The sequence below is a fragment of the Haemaphysalis longicornis genome, unplaced genomic scaffold (assembly GCF_048455015.1).
Source record: "Haemaphysalis longicornis isolate Haplotype H1 unplaced genomic scaffold, Haemaphysalis longicornis Haplotype H1 scaffold_10, whole genome shotgun sequence".
Classification (NCBI taxonomy): Eukaryota; Metazoa; Arthropoda; class Arachnida; order Ixodida; family Ixodidae; genus Haemaphysalis; species Haemaphysalis longicornis.
Window position 1 is genome coordinate 153,788,253 of NW_027526204.1, and position 14,785 is coordinate 153,803,037.

The following is a 14,785-nucleotide window of genomic DNA, read 5'->3' on the forward strand; positions in this document are numbered from 1 at the left end:
AACTAGGCGGCGGTCTAAAAGTATAATCCCATTGAAAGTGCTCAATCTTGCCCTTTCCTTCCAAAATGGCACGAGGTGAACTGGAACCTTGCTCTTGTCTGGCCAGCCATTTTCTATGAAACCACTGACTGCGAGGCATTCCTCGTCGTGTAGCTGGGCTTGTCGAATCTCTTCAAGGCGGCTTGCTACTGGTGCTGAGAGGCCTTTGTAGACATCCCCAATAAAGTGTCCAACAGCATTTACTAATTTGGGGGGAGCGGTATCGCAGGGAGCTCTGGACAGCGTGTCTGCAGTTGCCAGCAACTTCCCCGGCACGTACTTTACTTGAAATTGGTAGCGCATCAACTTTATGCGCATGCGCTGAATCCTTGGTGGTAGCTGATCGAGGTCTTTATGTCCGAGAAGAGCTACAACGGGTTGATGGTCAGACTCCACCGTGAAGAAGAGACCACGCAGGTACTGGTCGAACCGTGTTATAGCCCATGTTATCGCCAGTGTCTCCTTCTCTGTCTGGCTGTAGCGGGCTTCTGTTGGAGTCAAAGATCTCGAAGCGAAGGCGACAGCGCGTCGAGCCCCACAGGGTTGACTTTGGAGAAGCACGGTGCCGATACCATACGAACTTGCATCCGCCGAGACCACGGTTGGAAACGACGGGTCATATAGAGCTATGCAACAGTCTGAGCTGAGCATCTCCTTACCTTCTTAAATGCGGTATCTTGATCCACACCCCAGGTCCAGTGACTGTTTTTATTAAGTAAAACTCGGATGGGCGCAGTCATGGTTGCGAGGTGCGGAAGGAAGCGACCAACGTGATTGACCATACCGAGTAGCCTGTGTACTCCGCTGGTATCCGTTGGTGGCGGAAGACTTTGAATCGCCTTGACTTTGTCTGGGTCTGGTGACACTCCGTTCTCGTTGACGACAACCCCAAGGAAACGGAGAGACTTGACTCCGAACTCACATTTCTTCCTGTTGAGCGTGACCCCGGCCTCGTCTAGGTGTTTCATGGTGGCTTGAAGTCTTTTGTCATGTTCCTGACGGTCTTTCCCGAATACCAAAATGTCGTCGATCATGTTGACAGCTCCCGGAAGACCCTCCAGGATTTGAGACATCAGGCGCTGGAAGAATTCCGGAGCGGAAGCGATACCGAAAGGAAGGCGACGATAGCAATACCGACCGAAGGGTGTGATGAAGGTAGCTCTTCACTTTCAGGGCAAAGCTTCACCTGATGGAATCCTGATGTGGCGTCTAACTTGGAGAAGACGTGTGCGTCCTTCAGCTGACCTAACACAGAGTCCACAGTTGGAAGAACATAGCGTTCCCGTTGGACATACTGGTGCTCCGACGCTTCTGGAATAAAGGGGTTCCATTCTTGCTGATGAACGGGTCGGTCGTCTCTCGCGCGCTCGCTCCCACGTGTCAGAGTGGCCAGCGGCCCCTACAGGACTTGTGTTCTTTTTTTTGCTGGCATATAGTGTCTTTCTTGCTGATAGCTTATCAGGCTACACCGCCTTTGGGAAGGGGGGGGGGGGGGGGGAGGGAGGGAGGGTGAGTGCACAGGTTGTGGCTTGTTGTGTGCGAAGTATTTGTCAAATTAATAAAATGATTTACTGTACTTGCCGTGGTTGTGTGAGCTGACAGCATGTTTGTTGGTGACATCTTGACCTACACGAGTGGTGTGGATGATAATTTTTGTCTACAATAATATTATTAAGACTCGTACATAATAAAATAAAGGAACAATGAAAACTGAACCGTTAAAAAGGTGTACTTAAAATTCACGGAGGCAATCCTCAGATGCCCACTTTAGGAGGTTCTGAAAACATCCTGAGGCTGGACAGTAGGATCACTTGAGTACCTTTTGAGGACCTTAAAGGGACCCAGAAAAGCTTTGTGAAGGTGGCAATCAAATGCATTCAGGTGGTAGAACACACAACGGGGGATTTCTGAGCCAATTGTGAGCCCCATACGTTGTACAGATAATTTGTAAAAAAAATTTGAAGATAGCCTTTCTCAGCCGATGAGCGCGACGCCGCAGCGAGCCGATCGCTGCTGACGCAACGGCGATCGCGGCTGACGCAAGGGCAAGCCGCCCACTGATTCGCCCAATCGCCGGCGAAGTCGGCCGCCGGCAACGTCACTGCCATTGGCTTCCGGCTGCTTTTCCTCCTTCCTGCGCGATCCCGAGGCAAAGGCGGGTCCGCAGCGATTGACACGTGCCTAGGCGCAGGAATGTAGCTAGCGCAGAACGGAAGTCGAGGGTCGCGATGTCACATGGCTATTCCCAGTGTTTCCAGCTACTTTGAAAGACGCAGAGAGGGTGGAGGAATCGATCGGCAAGGGGGCCCGGTACATTTAATTGCTTCTGGCGCGCAGCTAATACTGAATGTTAGATCAATCATTCCGACGGCATTGCATCGCTATATTGGTGCTACGCCACAATACAGGCCTCTCGTAACTTCTACAAAAGGCTTTTCTGGGTCCTTTTAAGTTGACGTCCTCAGGACGTCATAATGTCCTCAGTTGGACGTGCTTAAATCATCCCGAGGATGCATTTCTGTCTGCATCGCAGTGTATAAAAGCTATAGTCTGTGTTTTTTAGATACGATAAGCACACGGAAAGCTTTTATTTACGTTTATTTCACGTGCTCAACCACTTACGAACTGTTTATCTATAGATGCTTCTCTGTTGAGCTCTCACCGTTCACTTTTGTGACGTCACAAACCGTGGTACCCAAAAGCATACGGGGCGTCCACTGCTAATTACGAGAATGGTGTATTTAGATTCTCGGCACCGTAATCTACCACCCTTAAGTGTCCCTTTAACATAACGGGTGTGGGAAACCACTACGTGGCAAATCCATGGATCTTCCCCTGATAACAAACAAGCGAAAATGTAAACAAATGAAATGGTGGCATGGTCAGGTAACCGTTCATTTTCTCAAAGCAAACATCAAATGACATAAACACAGAAAAAATTGAGTTTTATTGATTACATCCAGGAAACCATTTGGCATACCACACAACGTACAAACCTCGAGTTATTGAACGGTATACTTTCATAAAATTACTATATTTTCATACTAAAAGTAAATTTGTATGCATCAGGAGCGCAGCTAGCCATCAGGCGTTCAGATAAAAAAAAAACTGCGTTAAATTTTCCGACGCAAGACGAATCGACTCTCCGTAATTCCACAATTTTCTGAAATCGTCGCATGAATCTGCAACTTATTCTTTAAAGATAGATTTCTCTCCGCCAGATTGGCAGCAATAATTCGTATCCTTATCGTGAATATTTGTCTTCCTTGGAGTAGTCCCCAGAGAGAAAGTTGCTCTGTCACGGATCCCTCAGGCACACAAAAGCGCTGGGAAGACAAGCGTCGGCTTCATGATCTGCGCACGACGGCCACAACAGCGAAGCGAGCGACGAGTTCTGTTATCAACAACACGTGCGCAATATATGTTCGGCTGTAGCATCTCGCACGTCAGAGCAGGTGCCTGGCACAAGCGATGCTGGCGATTTTCTCGGCGAGTATCTCGCAGTCGAGTGGTGCGATGTGCACGTTCGTGGAGACGAGCGAAGGCCGGTAGGGCACGTGTACCTCGAGTCTAACCAGGTTGATCTCCGGCTTGTCCATCAGAGGATTCAGGATGTTGCGCTGCATCTCCCGGTAGGCCACACCTGCATGCAGTGCAGTGCGTTTCCCGTCTGCTCTCCCAAAGTGCAGCCAACTTTGTAGAGCACTGCACGGGCCGGATTTTAAGGCCCGAGCCCGGCCCGAGCCCGCTTTGTGAAGCCCGAGCCCAACCCGGGCCCGTAACACCTAGCCCGGACCCGGCCCGGGCCCGGGCATTCGTAAGTGAGCCTGGCCCGGGCCCGGCCACCCGGGCCCGGCCGCCCGGGCCCGTCGTCTCAAGCCCAGGCCCGGCCCGGGCCCGGTTATTTATTTTTGAGCCTAGGGAGGGCCCGCACGTGTGATCAGGCCCGGTCTTTGGCGCTGAAGAAAATTTGTTTATTATATTTGGTTCTGTGTCTTCGTAGCGGATAATCAGACGGAGAATCTAGTCTGTACAATCACGTCATGAAGGGAAACGCAAAAAATAAGGGTTAAAAAGACCACGTAGTTTAGCTTACAACGTCTGCAGTTCACGTCACATCGACGTCATAATAGCTCGTATTCGTGCACGAGAGACACCATCACCTTTAGTTGTCTCGGCCACAAGTTGGTATTGCTAAAATTTTTTGATCCACATTTGAATCCACGAGTATGTACGTGCGTTGAAATATTTCACCTCCAGTGGTTGCTAAGCGGTGGTTTCTTTATCACGCGAGTTCGATTCCCCGCCGCGGTAGCCGCATTTCGATTGGCGCGACATCTAAAACACGTGTACATAGACATAGGCGCACAGCTCCAGGTTGTATGAATTAATTCCTTCCCCGCTAGGGCATTCCTTGTTACCGCATCTTTGTTATGTTGTACACTAAAATATAAAATCTTGATGCAGTACATGAAATGTCATTAAAATCACAGCGTTGTGACTATCAGACCTAACAAAACACGTTTTTAAAATAATGCGTACAAGTAACATCAAGAAGCGCGCAAAAATAAACTAAGAATATTCATTCTAATGGTCTTTTCTACACTTCACGTCGGAACTATTAACGGCCTGGCCTATGAGTTCAAGCCCGAGCCCGGCCCGTGCCCACAGCGTTGAGCCCGAGCCCGGCCCTGGCCCGCGACTTGAGCCCGGGCCCGCCGATAATCGACTTCGGGCGCGGGCCCGGGATTTTGGGCCGGCCCGGGCCCGTGCAGTGCTCTAAGCCAAAGCGCTGAAGGTCAGCTGATAGCCTGTGAGACTAGCAGCAACGGTTTTATAGCCCCCACCCCCCCACTATACAGAATTCACTGAGACCACACCACTTTTCCTATTAAATCTGGTTTCAGTGCTTGTGAGGTCTTCGATGGCATATTCTTGACCAGTCATCCCTTTAGTGTCTGGTGTGCCAAGCTAACATTTTGCGAGGCTAACACTTAACCCTTTCAGGGTCAATGACGCACAGTTGGCCAATTTTTTAATAGCGTGCTCGAGCGGCGATTTTTCAGTCTTATGACGCTTTTAGGAAGGAACAGCATAGCAGACGATGGGCCTGTTTGCAACTTGGCTTCCGACCTGTTTGCAACACGACCTGTTCGCAACTTGATTTCCGTCATACGCTGCTGACGCATGAAAAGACGCCGCTGCCGAACGCTAGTTACAGATTTGGCCGACTGTACATGTACGTCCCCTGCAAACACACATGACGTACATGTACGTCAACGCTTTTATGTTTAAGAAGCACTCCTTTTTCGACCATTTCTCACGCTTGGCACGTGCTGCCACACTGCGGAAATACGTGAAATTTCTTTCTTGCGCGGATGGCTCTTTTCTTTTTTATGCTTTACTACAGCGGTGCGCCGGCTATCGCTCACGAATCCGGTCACGTGCGGGTGCACGGCAGATAGTTTCGGTTTCGTCCTCCTGGCGCTTTCTTCTTCTTGCGCCCGCGAAACTGATCCGTTTCTTGCGCGTCTCCCCTTCTTGCGCCCCCGAAACTATTTTAGAATTTTTCTTGTGTTACTTATGAAGAAACTACGTGTATGTAACAACACAAACGATTTTTTGTCACTTTATGGTCACCCTAAAAAGTTACACATTTTTCTCGAAATAGATTCGCCCGAAGAATTAAAATCAGCAACAAAAAATCGACCTGGGGCGGGGGTCGCATTTGGCAAAAAACTGCGGTTGATTCCTCTGTCATAGGAATCAATAAAACATGAAGGGAAATGTGCAGCTGAGCGTGATTTGCGAGTCTGGCGCTGTCTTGTGGGTGTGCTTGGCGAGCGACGTCCTGCTGGCGGGTCGCTTCGGCAAAGGTGTACTGGCATCATTTCCGTAACGGATATGACGTCAGTGAAAGCTTGGGGTATCCCGGCATAAAACACCTTCGTGTTAAAATATAAAACCCGAAAACGAACAATCCTAAGTATAGCGTACTTTTTAGTACTAAAGGTCGCTTCCCCGCAAGAAGACCCTGTGTGCAGGGGTGCACCCTTTACAGCCCGCTTGCTTCGCTGTACTGGCATCACTTCCGTGACGGATATGACGTAAGCGAAATCTTGGTGTATCCGGGAATAAAACACTTTCGTGTTAAAAAATTGTAAGTTAAGTGTCACCTCATAGGAGAAGCCGAAAAGAAAAATAATTGTAAAGAGCGCATCACAGTCTGCTTTCACATTTATTTTACTTTATTATTTTTTGCAGCATGTTTTCTTGGTGCAACGCATGCAATCGCCTTTCTATTTTCCCGCACTTTGTGCTAGGAGTGGCCTCGTCCTTCATGCCAGCATCGCTATAAAAAATTTACAACAATTTACAGCCTGAATGGCTGGCTGCGGAATGCGTCATTGACGTCTTGTAATCTTAATCGCTGAAACAAGCCACCATTTCCTTGCGGTCTTGTTAGCACGTAGTTATTCTAGATGTTTTCTTTTTGTGGGGGTCGGTGGCTTGACGCGCGGTAAAAGCAGGTGTTAACAACTCAAGCAGTGCGGTGATGTTTACGCAAATTGAATTTTATAAAGAGAAGCAATGAAGAACATATAATCTTTTTTTTTTCAAAAAATTACGCCCCACACCACCGCGATGTGTAAAATGGCTCTGCTGGTCAGGTGGCAAACATCGGTGCAACATGTCAGTGCGTCGCCGCCCACGAAAATCGATTAAGGGCAGGATAAAGTTCACTGTGCGGGCGCAGTGCTCGCTGAAATGACGTATGACCACCGGGAAACATAACTGGGTGATTCTAGCTAAACCTCTGGTTCCGTTTGATTGTATCACTCGAATGGTGAAGGGCAGCTGACACTGTGCTTTTAGTGCTGGCCCGCATTATGTCACTCCTGCCCATAATGTCACTAGCGAGAAATTTCAAGGTAAATATTTCTGGCGATTTTTTTTTCGTTAAAACGTATTTCGGGACTAGGATGAGGCTGAGTGAGTAAAATAGCCCATCTTTTTTACTAGCGTTGGGTGGGATCCCTGCTTTCAGCGGGGCTTATAAGTCGACCAAACCGACTTGCGCATGAACTAAAGATATTACCACCAACCAGTGTTGCCAACCACTTTTGACCGCAGCTCGCCATGGCGCACATGAAAAATTCCTACACCACCCTACACAATACTTTTTGGTGGCCCTACACTCCGCCCTACGCTAACAAACGACTATTTTGCAGCATGTATGACAATTTACGTGTAATTTTTGTGTTGACTTTAGATAATTTTGTAATTTCCATTTTTATTAATACGTTTACAGAGAAGATGTACATGCTCCTGTTTCACAATATAGCGTACGGGGAAAAATTGGCGTGGAACAGAGATTTTTCGTCTCCAGAGGTAATGTTTTGAGCTACTTCTTGTTGATGCAGTTAACGCTTGGCCGTTTTTCTTTTTTTTGCCTTCAAGACATGTGCACCCTAAAATGCTTCCGGAGCGGCGTTTCGGCCGGTGTCTTTCCCGTGTAAGTACGCGAACATCATCGGTCGCCCATTGACGCGTGCGCGGGAGAGAGAGAGCGAGAATCAACTTTTATCGAGCCCAACAAGGCCAAATTGGCCAGTGCATGCAGGCACCGGATGGGGTGGAACCCTCTTCTCGGGTCCCATGTGCGTCTAGCAGCTCCTGGCCCCTGGCTGCCAGCGCGAGCTGGATCGTCCGGTCGGGGCTAGACAACAAGTTTCCCATTGCTCGGGGGGGGGGGTCAGGTGGGGGTATAGGGGTGGGGGGCGGGCGAATCTCAAGAGTCTCGCACTCGGCCAGGACGTGTGCCAGAGTGCCTTGTCTGTCCTTGCAGAACGGGGGAAGGGGAAGGAAGGAAGGAAGTAAACTTTATTTTCCTGAGCACCCTTAGTCCAGGGCGCCGTCTTGGGAAGACGTGGCCATGGCTTCCTCCGCTCTGGACGTCAGCAGGAGCTGTGTCGCAGCGCTGGGGTCAGCCAGACTTGCCTCCCAGGATGCGAGAGTTGGATTCGGGATGGGGGTCAACTTTGGATGTCGATCACAGGCCCATATTGTGTGGAATATGTTTGGGTAGCCTCCGCAGAACGAGCAAGTAGGGGTGCCGGGTAAATTTTGGTTTCACGGGCAACCAAGCTTCACGTGCTCACCCATTCAGAACCATTCTGAGAGAATGGTTACCGAAAATAGCTTTAATTTAAAGATAGGAGTCAAATGCGAGATATGAACTTTCTACAAAACGTTGTGCGCGGCAATATTGACTGTGGTGAACTTTTGACGTCGTTACAATCTGGGAAAACCTTGAAGTGTTCTTATGCATTCTATCCAAACTTTCGTTTGCCCTGTCCAATGACGCGTCTACAACAAGCCTACAATGCCATGTTTGTTACAACCGACATATTTTGCTGACATGTTGCGACTTTGCAATTTGCCCCTCTATGTTATCTCGTTTTTTGTCTTTCATAAGCACCACCCGCTGGTTACTGTGTATCTTTAAAGTTTTTCCTCCGTGTTCTTTATTGTATTTTACCGTATTTTTCAAGACAAGGTGTATACTGTCCCAAAGGCCACTCGGATGTTTACAGATACCAAATAAAGCCCTATCCATCAATCTAACTCTTATTTAAACAAAACTACCCCGAAACAAATTATGTAAAGAATCTAAAAGCACTCGATAATCATTTAATTTGCATTGTTACGTAGTTCAGAGTGAAACTGTAAATATTGGTAAATTGCTTTCGGCTGTCAATAGATGATTTCTACGAGAGAGAAACGCGTTTCCGTGTGTTTTCCCGCTACAATAAAACTAGTCCTTCCAAGTTTCGTTCAGCTAATTAACCGCGAAGTATGCTCGATCGCAAATTACAAATAAACGTCACTCCTTGGACTGTTCCCAGCTTAGCTGGTCGTCATTCTTCGCAGACTGGAATTGGTCACTGAGTTTTTTTTATTAATTCACCATCGGTTTCCGAACCACTGATTACCTATACCTCATGTTTACGGTGAGCAGATAGTAAATCCGTGACGTCATCAGTGCTGCCATATAATTCGCAGTTCTGGAGTTTCCTATTATTACAGTACACTTCATATTAGTATACATGCACTCTACCATCATGCTGCGAACAGTGGGCGTCCCATTCTCATGTACGGACAAGCTCATTCACGGAGAGCTACGCCCCCCTTTTCCCTCTCCGGAAAACGGTCCGGCAGCGGACAGGAAGGCGCACGAAGAATACAGGGCGGGTTTCGGAGAGGGAAAAATTCGCGCAGAAACGCTTCGCTCTACCCTGTCTCAAAACCCTGTTTAACTGCTCCTATTGAACAGTATTCCGCTCTGACGGGACCCCGTTTAGACAGGACCCCATTTAGACGGGACCCCGCTTCAACCAGACCCGTTTAAGCTGAACCTATATGACAGACCCGTTTAAAACCCGTTAATGAGTAGTCTCACCAACAGGTATACACTTTTTGTTCGTCTTTCATTAGTCCCCTTTTCTATGCATCTGACAGCAATGTGAAATGTGATGAATGTATTTGTGTTTACAAGCAGAACAAGGTTTTTTTCGTCATCGACAAAGGCAGTATGCCTGCCGCTTTCCTTATTTGCTTCTGAACTGTACCGGCAAGCCAGCTAGATTTAAGCTTTTTTGATAGTCTGCTGGTGCACCTTGTCCACTGAATCTGCTTTGACGAAATGTTCAAACATCATCGCAGCAGAACAAAATATGATCGCACATGTGTTTAGCCCTTGATGCATGCCGCTCGCGCCCTGTCATTCTCTGATGAGTCTGATTATCTGCCTGGTTTTCTGTCGCCATCTGTCTGCTGATCGAGCTGCATAAACCCAATCCAGCAGCCAAAGTTGGCATTGCAACCTTAAAACCCTTTAGATGAAGGAATAACTTCGTTCGTTAGTGGTTTAATTTCACTTCGAATTGCAAGTCCAACAACGAAACTCAGAATCGGTCTACGCCTGGCGGAAAAATGGCTGAACGGCTCTACGGCCCTACGACGAGAGAAAAATTCCAAAAACACCCTTCATGTTGGGCGAAAACCCTGCAGTTGGCAGCACTGCCACCCACCCATTGTGGTGTTGTCCTTGGCGATGTGCTTGGCGAGCTTGATGTGCGCCGAATGAAGCGGCACGATGTAGTCCTCCGACGAGCCCAGCAGCAGAATGTTCTTGAAGTTCGTCAGGCCTGCACCCGCGGCGCGTAGGACACGGATGCTCTGAGAAACGGGGGAACTGACTTTGCGCCACGGCAGAAGCGAGGACACACATGCACTGATTTTTAAGTGCTTCAGTGTTTTGTTTGTAAGCCAGTTGTTTCGCAATGCGGCAGAAATGCAACGGAAACTTCTTCAAAAATTATTTCTCGAAATTGTTAGTCTCCATTGAGGATTACACACTGGGTACACCTAGTTACTACATGCTCGCTACAAATTGATTCTGGGAGTAAACCACGCCGCATTTTTGAATAATATCTGGCGTAAGCTGCATTGGAGAGCGATACCAGCGATGATGTCACCATGTGAATTCGGGTGCCATCGTACCTACCAAACTAAGCTTGTGTACTCAACTAATGTAAGCATCATAAGGAACGGTCTATAAAATTAAGGTGACGGAAGGAACTGTTTGAGGGCTCAACAGATACAAAGCATATACCGGCTCATTAGCGTAAAGGGTGTTAAAGGAGCCATGAAGAGAAAACACAAGTTTGGTTCATTCAAAAGATTGTCTCGTTAGAATCGTACTGACACCACTTTTAACGTAAACTTCGCTCAAATAAGCTACATAATTAGGAAAAACGGGAATGGCCATGCGACCCACCAGCTCATTTCCCGCAACAGAACCTATGTCGTCACATGAGCTAAGCTCTGCGATTGGCGGAGGCTGGCAGAAGCAGACGCAAATTAGGTAGAACTTACAAACTAGACGAACGAGCGATTTGCGCTTAAATTTAGGGCACATTCTTTACAAAGCAATAAAAATGATGGGACAAACAGTGGAAGTTACGAAAGCACATGTAAACATAGAAGTACTGATGCGTTCTGCTGTTCGTACTGCGCACAGCATGCTTGGTTTAGCTGCACAGCACTACGGGGCTTGGGGTTGTCTCAGACGACACTGGTCGATTGACGCAAGCAACGGTGTCTTACGTGACCCCATTTGTCGAGCGAGCACTGTTTCAGGGAACGAATATTTTCTCCCAGAACAAAAACAAGCCAGGTTTAAATGCGGGCAAAAACAAACCAAACGCTTGCCACGGTATGGTGGCGCCATCTAGGTTACGGAACGTAAAGAAACGCGGGAACAAACCAACACCGCTGTACAGGGTGGAGACAACCTTCGAACGGTCCCGTGCCGCCGCAATTGGGCCCACGGGCTCAGCGCGTTATTCTTTTCGTTTCCCACGAGACCTAGCAACGCGAAACAGACAATATGATTCAAACTTCTTCAGTAAACCGCGTTGCGGCGATAATTTTAGCGCGGTTTTGACACAATGACTTGCTTCGGCGGCGAGCGAGCAACCAAAAATGGCGGCGCCAGCGTATACGTGTCTCTACCCTGTACGGCGGATGCGTGAATGAAGGTATTCTAGGCTGCAGAGCGGTCGGTTTCAGTGATGTCACTTGGGACCACGAAAACGCACGATTGAGCGGGAAAATCGAAATTTTAACCTAAATTGTTTAATTTCTCAGTGAATAAAGCACCGTTTGTATCCGGACAAGCGCTGGGGGCACTATAAAACACGAAATCTTTCGAATAAAACCAACTTGCATTTTCTCTTCATGGTGATTGTTTCTTACGATGAAAGCTGTTAACCTGGTTGTCCCATGCTTTCGCACCGTGGTGCGCCACAGGTGCACACACAAAAGAATAAATAAAAAAAGAAAACTCCCACAAATAATGTCAATGTCGTCGTCGTATTCGTCGATGCAGTTGATTGACCAAGAAGCTACACGTACACCATCGCAACTGCCGCCATCTCCTTGTCAACGCCAGCGAAATTGCAGGATTGCCAGAGGCGAAAATAAAAATTATGAACTATCTAGCATCAAATTCACATTTTAGAACAAAAATTGTTGTCACTGTCATTGACGTAAACAGCATCCGCTTCGTTGACGTTTAGGAACAACGCAATATGAGTGTGTGAAATGTCAAACTCGGTATTTCGTCGCCACACCCGATGTTTAGCTTATGGTGTGAGGAGGATAGGGAAAGGGAAAAGGGCTTTCTAACACAGTTTGCTTCAAAAAACACGTGAGTGAATGAGCCGAACAAGTCTACAACGTGGTTTCTATTCCTTATCCCCAAGAAGTGAATAGAAGGTGCGTCAACACGAGATTGAAACAGCTTGTGTCGTTGTTTGGCTAGTCAATTCCTTCGAACTTGGCCATGCATGGAAAGAGTGTAGCTGCCAGTCTGTGCCCAAGCTGGGACACGAAGGTGTTGGCCCCTCAGCATTAAAAAAAACATTGGGAAATCATGGAGGTATTTCACATTACCAGGATGAAAGACGTCTAGCAGTATCATAAGCCCTCATTCGTGCTTGGTGCCCTTGAAATTAGTTTTATATAGCGATCCGTGGGACAACTCCCATCTTGCCGGGTTTTTTTTTTCGCGAATTTCAGCTGTTCAAACTTGCAATTATGGTCATCACCGGCTTTGTGAATGAATCTGCCAGTTGAGTGTCAGTGTCATCCTGTTTTGTTGTTCCTTTTGTATTCCGTCGGTTGTGCTGTGATTAAGTCATATTTTAACAATGTTTCAAATTCTCTTTACTATCACATAAACGTTTCCTGTTTGAACTACTCAAGTTTTCGGGTGCACGAACTTGAAATTTTCCAGCACACTCACAATTGTTCGCTGTTCAGCTTCGACTAAAATCTAAATGCTGCAAATTTTGCCTAGTCCTAAGACAAACAACTACCAGTCATTTGTCAAATTACAGAGAATTTCAAATTGGGTAATTTCCGCCTTTCTTTTTATGAGTTGAAGGTGTAACGTTAAGATGCTAGCAGAAATAAATTCAAATTTCTCAATTATTTAAATTATAGTCATCAATGAATGATGCTTGTTACTTCGTGTTTTACTTGAAGCGCATGAAATTATGCGCGCACAATGAAGTATAAATATACCACGAACAGGTTCGAAAGCTATTTTCTGCTACTTTCTGATTACATATCATGCATGCCTTTACACTCACGACCTCCAGTGTTAGCACGCAAAGCTTGTCTTGAAATTAAAAAAATATTTAGGGCAATTTTCACCTGAAAGGAATTGATGAACATGTAGAATGTCTTCTCCGGTGAATGAGGGCGTATTTTTGCACACTTAAACCACACACAGACGTGCACTACGTGTTCCTATCGGTATAGACCATATTTGAAAGCTTCCACACTTTCAAGCCAAGAGAAGTGGTTCCCTTATCTTACTCCTCCTCCCCACAGTTTTTCGAAAAACTCTTTTCGAACCCCACGTACACTTCTACAGTATAGTTAAAAATTACTATTTATTCAGCCTCTCCACCGTGCCAACCTTCCCTGAAGCTTCCAAGCTGGTAAGGGCGGAAGGCTAAAATGGGTGGTGAACTAAGGAAAATCAACCTTCTCAGTCATCCTTGGGGAAGAAAACTTGCATTTGAGAAAGAGGAATTTTGAGTGGCTCTCCGCTGTAGTAGTGAGGTTGGTGGCGGTAGGATACCTGTGCGGCGACATTTTTGCTGCCGTGCTGCCCGCTTGTCGGTGTGCATACCTTTGTCCTTGCTCAGGCGGTAGAGGTACGTCTTGCGTATGTCCGGGCTGTCTGTGAGCATCATCTGTTTCAACGAGTCGGCGCTTTCGAATCGATGGATATACCACAGCCCTGGTGACGGGTGGTCCGAGAGTGCATCGAGGAAAAATAGGTACAAGCGCCTAGTTAGAGATGCTGATCTTTAAAAATTATTCATACCTGAATGTTGGGCTGTGGAGTGGCTCCAGCTTTTTGAGCTTTTAAAGCACCCGTTACTTTAATGCCAAGCATTGTTTTGCTGGTAATTCCGGTTTCAACGGCGCGACTATCCGGCTTTGTGGCCTCCTATTACAAGTGCGCTCGAATATATTGCCGAATATGTAGAACAGCTGTGTGACCATAAAAACGCTACACACACACGTACACGCGCTCTCTCACAGATACACTGCACGCACCACTCACCCTCACCTGACTCGTGCTATACACAGGATTTCTTGTCTGTACGGATACAGGAATCCTTATTTGTGGATGCATATAAGCGAGTAATTCTTGTGGGCCAAAGGAGGCCAACTGCACTCAAAATTTTGACCTCCTGAAAGCACTATTGCCGTATAGTCTGCCGAAAATGACAGCAAGATGCAAAATTTGGCAGCTGAAATTCTCGCGTGGACGCCGCAAGCGGTCAGCGAAAATCGGCACTTCTGAAACCGAAATCGAGAAGAGCGCGGCCATTGAAGTGACGCTGCAGCCATAGAGAAACTGTATGGTTGCAGCCGTCGAGCAAGTAGCCGGGCGGTCAGCAGCTCGGGAGCAAGCCTGCGCGCAAGCTGTACGCACGCACGGGGCAGCACACGGGTTATAGCGTTCGCAGCAGATCTCGGCCGGTTTTCCAGCTGCGTGGCTGGCCAGATGAAGAAGCCCCCGTCGGCTGGAGCGTCACAGGCGTGTCACGGCTGTTTACGCGATCCTCCGGCAGGTGCAGCGTGGTCTGCAGCG

The 14,785-nt window shown here is 47.5% G+C and overlaps 1 protein-coding gene across 1 annotated transcript in view; it reads right to left on the bottom strand.

Annotated features, from left to right (window-relative positions):
* Positions 1-3,134: 3,134 nt before the first annotated feature.
* LOC144159688 (uncharacterized) overlaps positions 3,135-14,785 on the bottom strand; it is a 65,148-nt gene continuing 53,497 nt past the window's right edge. The window contains exons 13-15 of the mRNA XM_077691334.1: positions 13,811-13,921; positions 10,134-10,250; positions 3,135-3,682 (exon numbers count right to left, since the gene is read on the bottom strand). Coding sequence (XP_077547460.1) covers positions 3,486-3,682; positions 10,134-10,250; positions 13,811-13,921 — 425 coding nt within the window. The 3' untranslated portion in view covers positions 3,135-3,485. The remainder of the gene's footprint in view (positions 3,683-10,133; positions 10,251-13,810; positions 13,922-14,785) is intronic.